Source organism: Ascidia mentula, chromosome 8 (genome assembly GCF_947561715.1).
Source record: "Ascidia mentula chromosome 8, kaAscMent1.1, whole genome shotgun sequence".
NCBI lineage: Eukaryota > Metazoa > Chordata > Ascidiacea > Phlebobranchia > Ascidiidae > Ascidia > Ascidia mentula.
This window is the reverse complement of record NC_138573.1, coordinates 17,995,575-18,007,487: the sequence shown is the minus strand read 5'-3', so window position 1 is coordinate 18,007,487 and position 11,913 is coordinate 17,995,575. Positions and strand designations below refer to the sequence as shown.

The 11,913-nt window shown below is 40.9% G+C and overlaps 2 protein-coding genes across 3 annotated transcripts; one reads left to right on the top strand and one right to left on the bottom strand.

The window, feature by feature from the left end:
• Window positions 1-2,753: 2,753 nt before the first annotated feature.
• Window positions 2,754-6,396, top strand: LOC145911310 (uncharacterized). The gene is made up of 3 exons (XM_082998610.1): window positions 2,754-4,244; window positions 5,022-5,109; window positions 6,135-6,396. The coding sequence occupies exons 1-3, from the start codon at window positions 2,757-2,759 to the stop codon at window positions 6,233-6,235; spliced, it is 1,677 nt and encodes a 558-aa protein (XP_082854736.1). The 5' UTR covers window positions 2,754-2,756; the 3' UTR covers window positions 6,236-6,396.
• Window positions 6,397-10,139: 3,743 nt separating this feature from the next.
• On the bottom strand, window positions 10,140-11,301 carry LOC145912315 (translin-associated protein X-like). 2 transcript variants are annotated; one of them, XM_082999739.1, is made up of 2 exons: window positions 11,083-11,301; window positions 10,140-11,022 (listed from the first exon to the last, which is right to left on the bottom strand). In XM_082999739.1, the coding sequence occupies exons 1-2, from the start codon at window positions 11,287-11,289 to the stop codon at window positions 10,498-10,500; spliced, it is 732 nt and encodes a 243-aa protein (XP_082855865.1). In that variant the 5' UTR covers window positions 11,290-11,301; the 3' UTR covers window positions 10,140-10,497. The 2 variants fall into 2 exon arrangements, with proteins under 2 accessions (XP_082855865.1, XP_082855864.1); XM_082999738.1 differs by having other exon boundaries at window positions 10,140-11,301.
• Window positions 11,302-11,913: the final 612 nt, after the last annotated feature.

Sequence of the window (11,913 nt, the reverse complement as noted above, 5' to 3'; positions counted from 1 at the left end):
AGCCAGACAAACTTCGGTCGTTTTTCCTTGTGGCGAGAGATCTCAAGCTTACAGATAACTCACCTTCTCACCTTTGCAAACGTTGCATTAAGAGTCAGACTCCAGGTGGTTGGCAGAACAAACTGGTTTAAACCGGTCTGAAGCGACTGAAGCATTATGCGTCTGTAGCCACATCTCTCCCAAGGGTCGCCTTAAATCACGCAGTAATGCTTCATTAAACAACAATGAACGTGGGTTAAACTGTCATGTAAATTCCCTTTTTCAATTTTTATTTTTAATTGCTACTGACAGGAAAGCAATCATTTCCCAGTTGGTGTAAATGTTCAGTTTTATAACTTCAGGAATGGTAAATTGAAAGCTCAACGTTCAACATTATATAAAGTGCTGACGCTGTACTTGTATTTGTAACTGTACTCAAATTAAATCATTAAATCATTTTGCGCAAAATAAACAACTACGTAGATGAACGATGCGCTAAAGAAATAAAATGGCATGGGCACCGACAACTTGTTTTTATGCATTGAAAAACGTGCAACAAACAGATTAATTGCTATCACGCTGTTGACCTCTGCAACTACCATGAAGGTCGACAATATCCCACGACCCTTCTTACGTTCACACTTGCGCTTATTAGGACGACTTGGAGTTTTGATTCGAAACTCAGACGCACGAAAATTTTCGCCCTGGTCAAGTTTTCGCGGCTTGTCGGCTCCCAGACATCTGTTGTCAACGCCCCACACTTCGGACTTGAATCAATTTGCAAATCGCACGAAACGTTAGAGGTAAATGTGGTCAATCGATGCCCGGACGTAACAATGCCATGTTATGGCCATTACGTCAGAAGTTAAGTCTCGTACATATATTGGTAATATAAACACAAACTGTCTTGTGATTCGGTCCGCAAATTTTACTAATGTAGATGCAGAAATTTCGTTACTAACAAGGAAATGGCGCCACGCCGCTGTTTATGACGTTCAAGATGCTTCTACGTCATAAACTACGGGACACGCGCCGGGGCACGCGAATCTTACGTCATAACAAAAGCGTTGCAGCGAGATACGTCACAATGCCTCGCGCTTTTCAATCATAAACAGGCATATGTGTAGGTCGGATGTAACAGATTCGTCATCAAGGATGTTCACCTTGTGGCAAGCAGCCATTGATGTCGCATCGCGCATTGTTCTGAAGGAAATCACCCTGTTTCTTGTTTAGAGGTGATGTTATTCTGCTACGCTGTTTATTTTATTTAGGATAACAAACCATTTTTAAATGACCTTGTTTGTAACCCAAAATTATTTTTATGCTTTATGTTGAATTTCACCGAGTCACAATTCAACGTCCGAAATGCACATTTCAAACTATAGTTTACTTTACGTCGCCGAACTCAACCAAAATATACCCGACATGATCATAACATTCATTTAAAACCTTCAGCGTCAGAGGTTAAAATAGAGACGTCTTATAATTTTGTCCATCAAGGCCCAGTATAAGTCCCGCTTTCCCTGTGATGCGCTGCCCTTTTCATGCAAGTGCTCGTGATTCATTTGCAAATGTCCCACAAGACATTAATCGGGTCTTGCTTTACGTAACGCTCCCAAATCCAGATATGTTGTCACATTGTCTTATTATAGTTTATTACAAGCAGCGGAATTTTGCCTTTCAACAGCATTGCGATTTATTATCTCAAGGTATTTTTCCCAAGATTTTTACTAATTGCGACGCCTTGTATTAATTTTTTAAGTCACTGATTCGTGAGTATTTCATGCGGACCTTGGAACAATGTGATGAGCTCTTCAATTAGAAAAGGTAAGAAAAGGTCATCCAAGTGCATGCTTGCTCTCTATCAAACACTGTGCCCGTTAAACGCTCCCTCTCATACACGCTGATTGGTTGACCGCATATGACGTAACCAACGGATTCGGATCGCAGATCATCTCTGGAGTAACGCACAACGCCAGGAATTTGTCCAATTCCAACACGCACATTTTGCGTTCACGCCGATCGGTTGCTCTGCGTGGCCCTGTGCCATGGCGCGGGGCACGGGTACGAGTGAATATCGACGACTTCAAAGTTCCACTAGGATGTCCCGCGGGGAGCCGGGCGAAAAAGTTTCGCGTCTCCAATGTGACGTGCCGATTGAAACGCAATAAATGGATCCTGCGAAGGGGGGCGTTACTCACATCGCCGACAATCACAGCTCGAGCACTTGGATCAGTTTAATGAGTTTACCGGGAATTTTCGCGTAGCAAACGTGGAGTTATATTGCTTGAGCGAATAGTTATGTACAGGTTGCTTTTGAAAGCCATTTGTTAGCTTAAAGGCAGTTGTGCTTTTCACAAAATGTTGTGAAGCCATACTTCAGATAAATAGTAGCATAGGAATTATTTGTTGCATAGGAATACCTCAAAATAACTGGAGTCGGATGCAAACTCGCATTAAAATTAAGTTATTTTTTTGTAGATTATTTGAAACAAAGTTGACACAAATGCATACATGCAGACAAACCGCCGCATGTTTAAAATGTACCAAAGAATTGGTCATAAATTTGACACGCTTTTATCAAACGCTGTTAAATTAATACATTTTAAAATATCATGCTAAAACTTTTTGTAACAAGAAAAAAATGTAATATTACATAACAGTGGTCTTAGAGCAGAGTTGCGGTTTCAGTTTTGAAATCAATTAGCGATTGTTTTTTTTCAAAAGTGACAGATTTATTATTTATTGTCTGTTTTTCAGGAAAAACTTAGAAAACAATGACCTGCCTACCATTCGAGGAGTTGGATTTCGCTTCGTACATGTTCAGCAACGGAAGCGTTTGCCTCCAGTCGCTTATGTCCACACCTGAAGTGACGTCACAACTGCGATTCGTGACGCAGTCGCCTCGTCGAAAACGCAACAGTCATGACGTACTTCTTTCGGAGTCGATCTCGGAGCGAAAGGAGAGTGCGGAGTCGAGACATCTAAAAGATCACGAAGAGGAGGAGGAAAGAGATGATGACCCGATAAAGAGCGACTTGTCGATCCTGGAGGAACTGACAAACTTCTCAACAGCTGCCTCACACAATGACGTAGTTTTTACGTCACCGGAGCCGGTGTTCACGACGCAAAGTGATCATTACGTCAGCAGTGCTTCGTTCAGTCCAAGAAGCGCTTTCGTTAAGAGTCAACGAGCCATCGAGAAGACAATTAAGAAAGAGCAAACGGAGCCTGGTACTTTCGAACTCGCATTAGAGAATCTTCTCGAAGGCGATTACGTCATCGAGCCAAAGCTCCATTATCCGGTTGTGACGTCACTAGAGGAGGAGACCTCCGCCCCGCCAATCTCCAGTATCGAACCGACCTTGACGTTTGGCAATTGCGAAGAAAACGACGACACGATCAAAGCCATGATGCAATACCTCAACGATAGCAGTCAGGCAAAGCGGCCGCGCCTGTCTAACGACACAGCGCTCCCTAGTGTCGAAGAGTTGCTCTCGCTCTCCTCTTCTTCTTCCGAAAAACCGTGCGATCTGAAACCTGTCCCCAAGTTCGCGGGACAAGTTGCAGGATCAGTGTTTACACCTACAAAAATTGATGCGCATAACTCCACGTTTTCAAGTGTCGACCAAGTTTTCTACAAATCTGACGCCTTAGCTGGATTCCAGGAAAACTCCCTGGACTTCGACCTCCATTCCACCGCTAACTTCACAAAGCTTCCTGGTCTTCAAGGTTCCTCGAATCTATCGATGAGTGCGGGGATCTTTGATCAGGGTGATGAGGAGAACACCTTGTCCAACTTTCATCACACAAGCCATCCAAACGGACACCAATGCTTAACATGGGCGTGCAAAGCGTGCAAGCGTAAGAGCGGACCCCACGATCGACGGCGGGCGGCCACTCTTCGAGAACGCCGGAGACTCAAGAGAGTTAATCAAGCGTACGAGACGCTAAAACGCTGCGCATGCGCAAACCCCAACCAGAGGCTCCCGAAAGTCGAGATCCTCCGCAATGCCATCACATACATCTGCAATCTGCAGAGAATTCTCTACGGGGATCAACAACAGTCGGGGATGCAAGTCGCCAAAGCGGGGATGCCCCCATCCCCTCAAATGCACGCCGATCTCATTGCTTCGGCCTTCTCGAGTCCCGTCGTCTCATCACCCGATTTCTGCACATCCAATGACGTCATAAGGCTTGCGATGTCATCACCGAACTCCCCTACATCCCCACTGAGCATTGAGACTGCCAAGGAGGCCGCAAATGTAAGTAAAAATGTCAAATGACTGAGTAACAGTTTGTCGACATGCTATCGGGCATGCATTAGGTTGGATAGAGTGGTCATAATAAGAAAAAAGTAAGGCGTTTTTTAGTAGGATTAGGTTTTAAAACATAGCAAACAGTCCAGGTACATTTTACTGCCTCGACTTTCCAGTCCACTAACAAGCATGAGATGAAATTAATGCATCGAGAAGCCATTTAGCCTCGCATAAATCTTGGCTCGTGTCTTTAAACCCCTCGGGTCCAACAAGAATGTGAAGTGAAATTACTCGACTGCGATGCTACACATAAGTCGCGTTCCGGAAACTTTAGGACGGGCTCATCGGAGCCCTGAGCTATACGCGTGCCGTTTCATGTCGCTAGGGACGCGCTCTTTAAGGTCGGCACGCCCGCTCTTGCCAACTTCTAACGTTTCAGAGAATTCGATTTGGGAATGCCTTCACAAGCGTGCGTCCATGCAGCTGCAACTTGTTGCGTATCGCGATAAACGGAGCAGAGTAATGGAGTTGTGAGCGTTCTTGTCGAATTCAACGTTTCGGTTGGATTGATTCTTTGAAACGACGAGTCTTAAAATTTAGGGATATGACGTCATACAAACTTAACATATTTTTTGCACCATTTTATTTTTGAAATAGTTTATTATTTACACCGAGCAATACTTGTAGGCTGCATAGGGCGTTTGCGTTGGGGTACTTGTGCAACTATCTCATGGCCATACCTCTGTATATTTTGTTTAAACAGTTTTTGTCTTTTTTTACCAGGAACAAAATTTGATACTTTCGGCAACTGATGATATCTCTGTGACGTCACCTCCTGAAACAATGAACTTCTCCTCCGAAGATTCGATAGGTGGGTTCCATGAATTATAACCTCATCAGTTGTGGAATGACTGTTCAATGCAATTTTGATCAAAATAATTAATGTCAGTCAATCACAAAAATTCAAACTTAGTTGATACGGGTTATGGATGGATACGATGGCCACTTAGTGGCATAAAGCTTTATCTTAATATATTTGCAAAAGTTTGTGCTGCAAAAAATGCCCTGCGAGAACGGAAATGAAGCCTTAAGAAAACCTAATATTCTGAACATTTACCATAGTATATAACGATAGAATTAGTCGGGTACCAACCACCTAGTGGAATAATGTGTTGGCGATTGTGGGCCCACGGGATAAGGAAAAGTCATGACTTCTTATGCATCTAAACATGAGTTAATATAGTAACGATTGTAGTTAGTCAGATATGATATTTAATCTTGGATGGCTCCAGTGCGTCCCGCCCAAGGGTCAAGTTTAATTCGCTATCGAATGGATTACATTAAGGGTTTGAATCTTCATCAAAAGCGCCAACCCGCAGGAGAGAAAAAAAACATGACGTCGTGGTTCCAGAATTTCCAATTTACAAATCGCGCGCGCCTTGTCATCGCCTGCATATCAAATAGCGCGATGTAGGGCGCCGTAGGATTAGTTTAGTCCGAAACTCAGTAACTGCATTTAGGGCGTGGAACCGTTTGAGACGGTGCAGCATTTCACCCCCTTGGCTTATATAAGTTGTTAATTTGCCACAGATTAATTAACAACCTCATTAATTTAAACTTACCGTTAACTGGTAAAAAGCAAACGGTGGGCGAATATTACGCAATTTGCATTACTTTGAATTTCGACCATTTGCAAAAGTTCACAGTATATAAAAGTTTAGAGGGTGCATGGATAAAAATGTGCGTCTTTCTATTACTTCTCTAAAATACTTTGTTTCCGCAAAACAGAAAACTTACGTTGATATTCGAGCGTCAAACTCTCTAGTGTCTCAATGTTTCTACAAGATACTTTAAAATAACCACAAAATTTGACAAATTATTTACTTTCCTGCACAGATCACAATTCTCCCGCTTCAAGTACCCACAGTGACACCAAGCGGAACTCTAGCCTCGTGTGTCTGTCGTCTATCGTGGAGAGCATCTCTGACGAACTATGACGTCACAAAGGGTCGGTGATCTTTTCGAGATGCGTGAAAAAACATCTGTTTCGAAACACGTGACCCAAAGCGAGACGCCAATCGTGCTTCGAGGACGAATATCTACACAATGCTGCCCATTATTCTCACTAGACTTTCCACTGTAGAGACTATTTATAAACGTCGTTACAATATTTGCCTTCCCGTTTTTGTGCCTTTTCCGTGCGTCCACCAAAGTGTAGCAAAAAAAATAAAATGGACAAGGTTACTTCGTGAGTTGGCTCAGTCTGATTTCATGTTTAAAGAAACGTCAGGACTCATGAGCAAAGTTTATGGGAATAAAACGATGATGTGGGATTGTCTGCAAAAAAATATACAATATCCAGGTGTGAAGTAATTGCAGGTAGAATTATATTTCAATTTGATTAAAGCGAGTCGTTATGTCGTTGCGTTGTTTTTAGCTTGTTTGCGGAAGGTCACTGGTCGGCCAGGGCGGACACTAATTCGATCGCGTAGGGCATAAATATGTAATCAATGCAAACACCTTTAGAAGCAGTCGTTGGCAGTACAGAAGTCAGCAAAGCTCTTCAGCGGCACACGTAGTGTATGGGTAAGCGAGGAAGTTAACTCTTGTCAGTATTAAACGTGTCGATGTAGGTGACAAGTATTCGATACAACGACGACAAACTAAGTTGTCTTACAAACGTTTTCGTGGTTTCTTTTTATTGTGGTTGAAGGATTTAGCGCAATATTTTTCCTTGCAAGAGGATGAAGGAACAATTATATAGAGTTCCAAAAATGGGGCGTTTTAATGTTGCTCCGGCATCTACTGCGTGCCCAAATCATCGTCATACGCAAGCAAATTCGTCTCGTAACCAACAATTGACCATTGTATATTTTAAGCTGTGACAACCGTTTGCGTCACCGTGTTTTATTGGCGTATGTCACCCTGCATTTGTCAAATAACAATGCCCACTGATTGTACAACTGACGAACTAAAATTTTTGAGCATTTCAGAACATTTGGGCTGGAGGCAACACTTTGACCAATATTGTGGAGTGCTTTGACGATATTAGTTTGCAGAATGAATTCATTTAGTACCGTTGTGTTGGTCATCTGTTGCTTTCCTGCCTTAATAACAAACGCAGCATCTGTCTTTGTGCTACTGAGTCAGCGAAAGCTAAGGACAAACACCAATCTTTACCAGTTGGTAAGTACTTCATCGTCGACGGGTAATATTTTTTACCATTTAAACATTCTGCTGCAGACAAATTTTTACCCGTTTGCAGTGGTGAATTGAACCGGAACGGTTTCCAGTACGGCGTTCTGCTGGTGTGTCCCCAAAAGTTAAAAGAAAACTTATTTTTTTTACTTATCAAAGTGCATATGACACGGCCATGGCAACTTTGCGTAAAACTAAAGGTACATCTACAACAAACATACATCCAAAGTTTTACGGTTCTACGTCAACCAAAAAATGTGGAAAACTGCACGAAAAGTTGCGGCGACCAAAAATCGTTAACCTTATGCGCTGTGGCGAAAATGACATCACACAACTTTGTCTCTGTTGTGTTTTCAAAAGTTCATGTATCACGTTGGCGATCATAAATGCTGTAACAACAAGAACACCCTGTCCCAGTAACTGTTTTATTATTATACAACTAAATAAGATGTAATTGGTTGAAACAGCGGCCATCTGTCTGCAGCACAAATTAACATCAAAATCCGTTTGTTGCACTTGTTGTCCCCTGTTTAATGCAATATACTAAACCAGTTTTACATGTTTTCAATTCCTACGCATAAGGCTTGTTGCCAGCACTCGTACGGCTGAAGCGCTTTCTATGTCGTCACGCAACTTCTATGACGTCTCGCTTTCGCACGATCTTGCGACTTTGATCAGCTGTATCTCAGAAACCAGTCGTCGTATCAAGCTACTTTTTTCGCCAAAAATGTTCTAAAGTTATGAACATCTCTTAGTTTGATTATTAACATGTTTTATTCTTCCGTGTCACGTGCACTTTAAAGAAATCTCACCTATATAGTATACAAAAACACGACGCTTACTTTTTTCGTGCAAATTCAATTGTTGTTTTTCTTCCACCACTGCTCACGTGACACAAACTGCTGTCGACTTCACAGCCGATTGTAAAAAGTTGCTCCGGATTAAGAGTTTGGCCTCACAAAGATTTTAATCCAAATGAGAATTATACAACGCAGTAATATTTCATGCAAAAGCATGATTGTCAGGTTCTTACTTGGCGATCACAGCTATCGCACCGAGATAGATTTACAGATTATAATTATGTGCCGACATTATCCCAAACGGGTTTTAAAACTGAATTCCTCTTTGTTTTGCAATGAGTTTTCATAACCATGCAAGTCACAACCTCTTTTATACGCAGAGTATCGCCATGACCATCCTAGCCGCTATTACACTTTTGATTTCGGCACAGTTCTTATTGTTCTTCGAACCTACCCATGCAAAAGTGGTATCAGTGCTTGGACGGAATTTCATTATGTGGGGAGTGGTGCTGGGAGAACTTTGCCAGAGATACGACAGGTCGGAGTACTTATAAATCAAAGCAGTAATCACCTGATAAACGTGTGTAATTTTTTTCAGTGCGTTGCATTTTTGGTGCAGTATTTTTAACCGTTTAAACTTGACCTTTATACGATAATTATATAGAAAACTGACATAGGAATATGAAAAAGTTTAACAAACAAGAGAAACACATTGTATTAAAACGTGGTTTTAATATTATTCGTTGATACTTAGTGTCTGGTATGAAATCTTGATGAAACCTAGTTGTAAAAACTAACAACAGAAACGCTACTAAAGCGTACGATTCAACGTGAAGCCATTTACATTAAGTGCTTGCTGGTTCGTATCGTTCCGAAGTTTGTGACATTTCATTCACCTCTTTGTACAATGTGTTCATTTTCAGAAATTTTGCTGCCGTTTAAAGAAGTGAAAGAAAAGATTGCCACAATTATCGCATTAAAATATAGACAAGAAATAATCTTAGAAATACCGACAGTTTGATTGCATTTATCCGGTTAAAAAAGGCTTTGTATTTCATGCGACCATTGTAGTTTGTAATCTCTGATTTACCTTCTTAAAAGGGTTATTGAAACACTGTTACACCATGGCAAGATTCCTACTTTAACATTGGAAATGAACTTTTTCAAACAGTAATTGTGGAATTTTACAACAGTTGTAGAAAATTGCCAGAAAATAACTTTCAAAATATTGGAATTCTTGTATTTTGTCGATACAATAATGTGTTAGGCAAGTGCCAGTGTCTTGCGTTCTTGGGAATCTAACTGATGCCTGGAATTTTTATATTTACTCCTCAGGTATCTTAGTTTGATCAAGCCATTAGAAGCTGGGCGGTGCGCAAGCAAAAGCGCCACCAAGTGGAAAATATTCATGTTGTGAATTGTACTAATGGCCGGATCGATAGTAACAGCAGTATGTCAATACATTGCAAGGCCGGTTCTGCCAGTAGATAGGTAGGATTAATCAAAGTGAAACCACACTTCACGAACTTGTGCGTATCCCCAGGTTTAATGAGTTTATTGACAGATTTCCAAACATACAAACTACCACCACGCCGCTCTTTGACCAATCACAAGGAGTCAAGGGTAGGCCCTCCAAGTGTTTGCAATTTTTTTAGACACGCGCCAATTACCTTTCGTTTCAGTTTTACCAAACTAAGTAAAATCATGGTTTTTTTTGTACAATAATATCCAGGTTAAACATGAGCAATTCGGCTCGAGTCTTCTCTATTCGTAATCATCGTTCTGTCTTCGATCTTCTATTCGGTGACAAAACACTGCTATTACTGAGACTCTACAAGCTCTTCGCCGGTTAGGGATTTATTCCCACAGCATGATAATAAACTGTTTATTCGGGATGAGGAGGTAAAGTAAGCACGGAGGAAGAAACGGCACGGGGCCGAACCAGCGGTTGAGAGACCATGAATTACAGCACAAACGTTCCAACTGGGACCTCCCATTCTTACGCCAACACAATATAGTTTGAACATTGCGCCCGTTTTTGGCGTACGGACGTACGAAAGATTAAGTTCATGTCAGGGGTATAAATTGGTGTGTCACAAGTGACGTCAGCAACTGACTTGGGGTGGAAATCTTTGTCTAAAAAATCAGGAAGTTTAATTTACATTGAACAATATTGAAATGTGAACTCGTAAATCATTTGGTGTGCCACAAATAATCACCAGGGGGTTGTCAAAACACTGCTTTCAAACACTTTGTAGCCATTATTCATTACAAGTAAGAGAAGCCTTAAGTAGTTCCTTAGGCATTTCGTTGCCTCTAATTTTTAGTGTGTAACAAACATCTTCACATTTCTTTACATTAGTGCTCATTGTTCTTAATTTCTCATCAAATTGTTTCCTAAAGTTTGGTGACACATCCACCAGCTCCACAAATATGGAAAACGAGTCATAAAGTGCCTGTACATAATTACAGAGCTTAAATGACAAACTGTTGGCTAAATCCTCTTTACCAAGGGCTTCACCAGAAGAATTTATGCAAAGTCTCATCATTTCACCACTGACATCAGCTATACCAAGAAGGTAATCCTCCACAGGAAATGGTAGGGAAACTGCTTTTCCATCATTATTTTCATCATTAAAACTAAGAATGTTTTGGATTTGAGTTTTTGAAACAATACATGAGCTGATGTCTCCAGTGTCTGCACCCTCCTCGTGCTTTTCAATAAAGGCCATAAATGCTGTGGCTTCGATAAACTCTTGTAAACCAGGAGAAAAGCCACGGATAAACTGAAAAGCATCAACACTTTGAAGTAAAATGGCAACTTTTTTCAAATTCTTAACAATAACTTCATGCTTATCCTTTGCTTGTTGCAATATCACGTCCACTTGGTCTTTTCCTGAAGATATTCTGTGCAACATAAAAATCAGACGCTTGCTTTCGATTGTTATATCTCTGCTTGTCTTCACAATCTTCTCATGGAGATTATATCTGGCATCCAACTCCTCTCGAAAACGAGTAAATTGAACTTCAGTATTGTTTTTATCAAGATCCATTTAAATGTCAGCGTATCTACAAAAAAAACATTTTGGCATTTGCTATTTTGATGCCTAACAACAAACAATGACAGACGCTACTAAATGCTTTCATATGCTCGAAACTGTGCTTGGTTCATGTCAAAATATTTGGTACAGGGGTGGGCTAACTTTTTAGCCAGGTTAAGTATAAAGCGGACAAAGAGAGTGAAGACCACTACAGTTTTACAAATTTATTTATTTACAATTATCTAATTCGGGGCTGTAACAAAAAAAGATATACATTTAACTGCAGTATGAACATTGTTTACCCAACATTTAGTTTACATGTGGCTGGCCGTCACAGATCAAAGTAAAAACATGCCAGATTCGTCAAGTTTGCCTATCAGCATTTACTTTAAGTTCAGTCTAGCATGACACATTTTCCTTTTCGCCACTTAATTTCAACTTCGCCCCGCGAGTTTTTGGCATTTTTCTCGGTACTTCATCGCTAATTTCACGTAAATATGAAAGTTGTAAAATATAATTGCTATTATTTCGGCAACTTTTACCGAAAAAAGTTCAAAAATCGCATACTTATGTTTGGTTTTATCTTCTGTCGCAAACTGTGAGGGAAAGTCCCTTGCTGGAAAGATTTGGCGGGAG

What these genes read in the sequence shown, in the direction of transcription:
- LOC145911310 (XM_082998610.1), top strand. Translation starts at nt 2,757, where the DNA reads ATGACCTGCCTACCATTCGAGGAGTTGGATTTCGCTTCGTACATGTTC. An exon ending in CTGCCAAGGAGGCCGCAAAT is followed by an intron (nt 4,245 to 5,021) that starts GTAAGTAAAAAT and finishes TTTTTTTACCAG; the next exon opens with GAACAAAATTTGATACTTTC. An exon ending in CTCCTCCGAAGATTCGATAG is followed by an intron (nt 5,110 to 6,134) that starts GTGGGTTCCATG and finishes TTTCCTGCACAG; the next exon opens with ATCACAATTCTCCCGCTTCA.
- LOC145912315 (XM_082999738.1), bottom strand. Translation starts at nt 11,289, where the DNA reads ATGGATCTTGATAAAAACAATACTGAAGTTCAATTTACTCGTTTTCGA.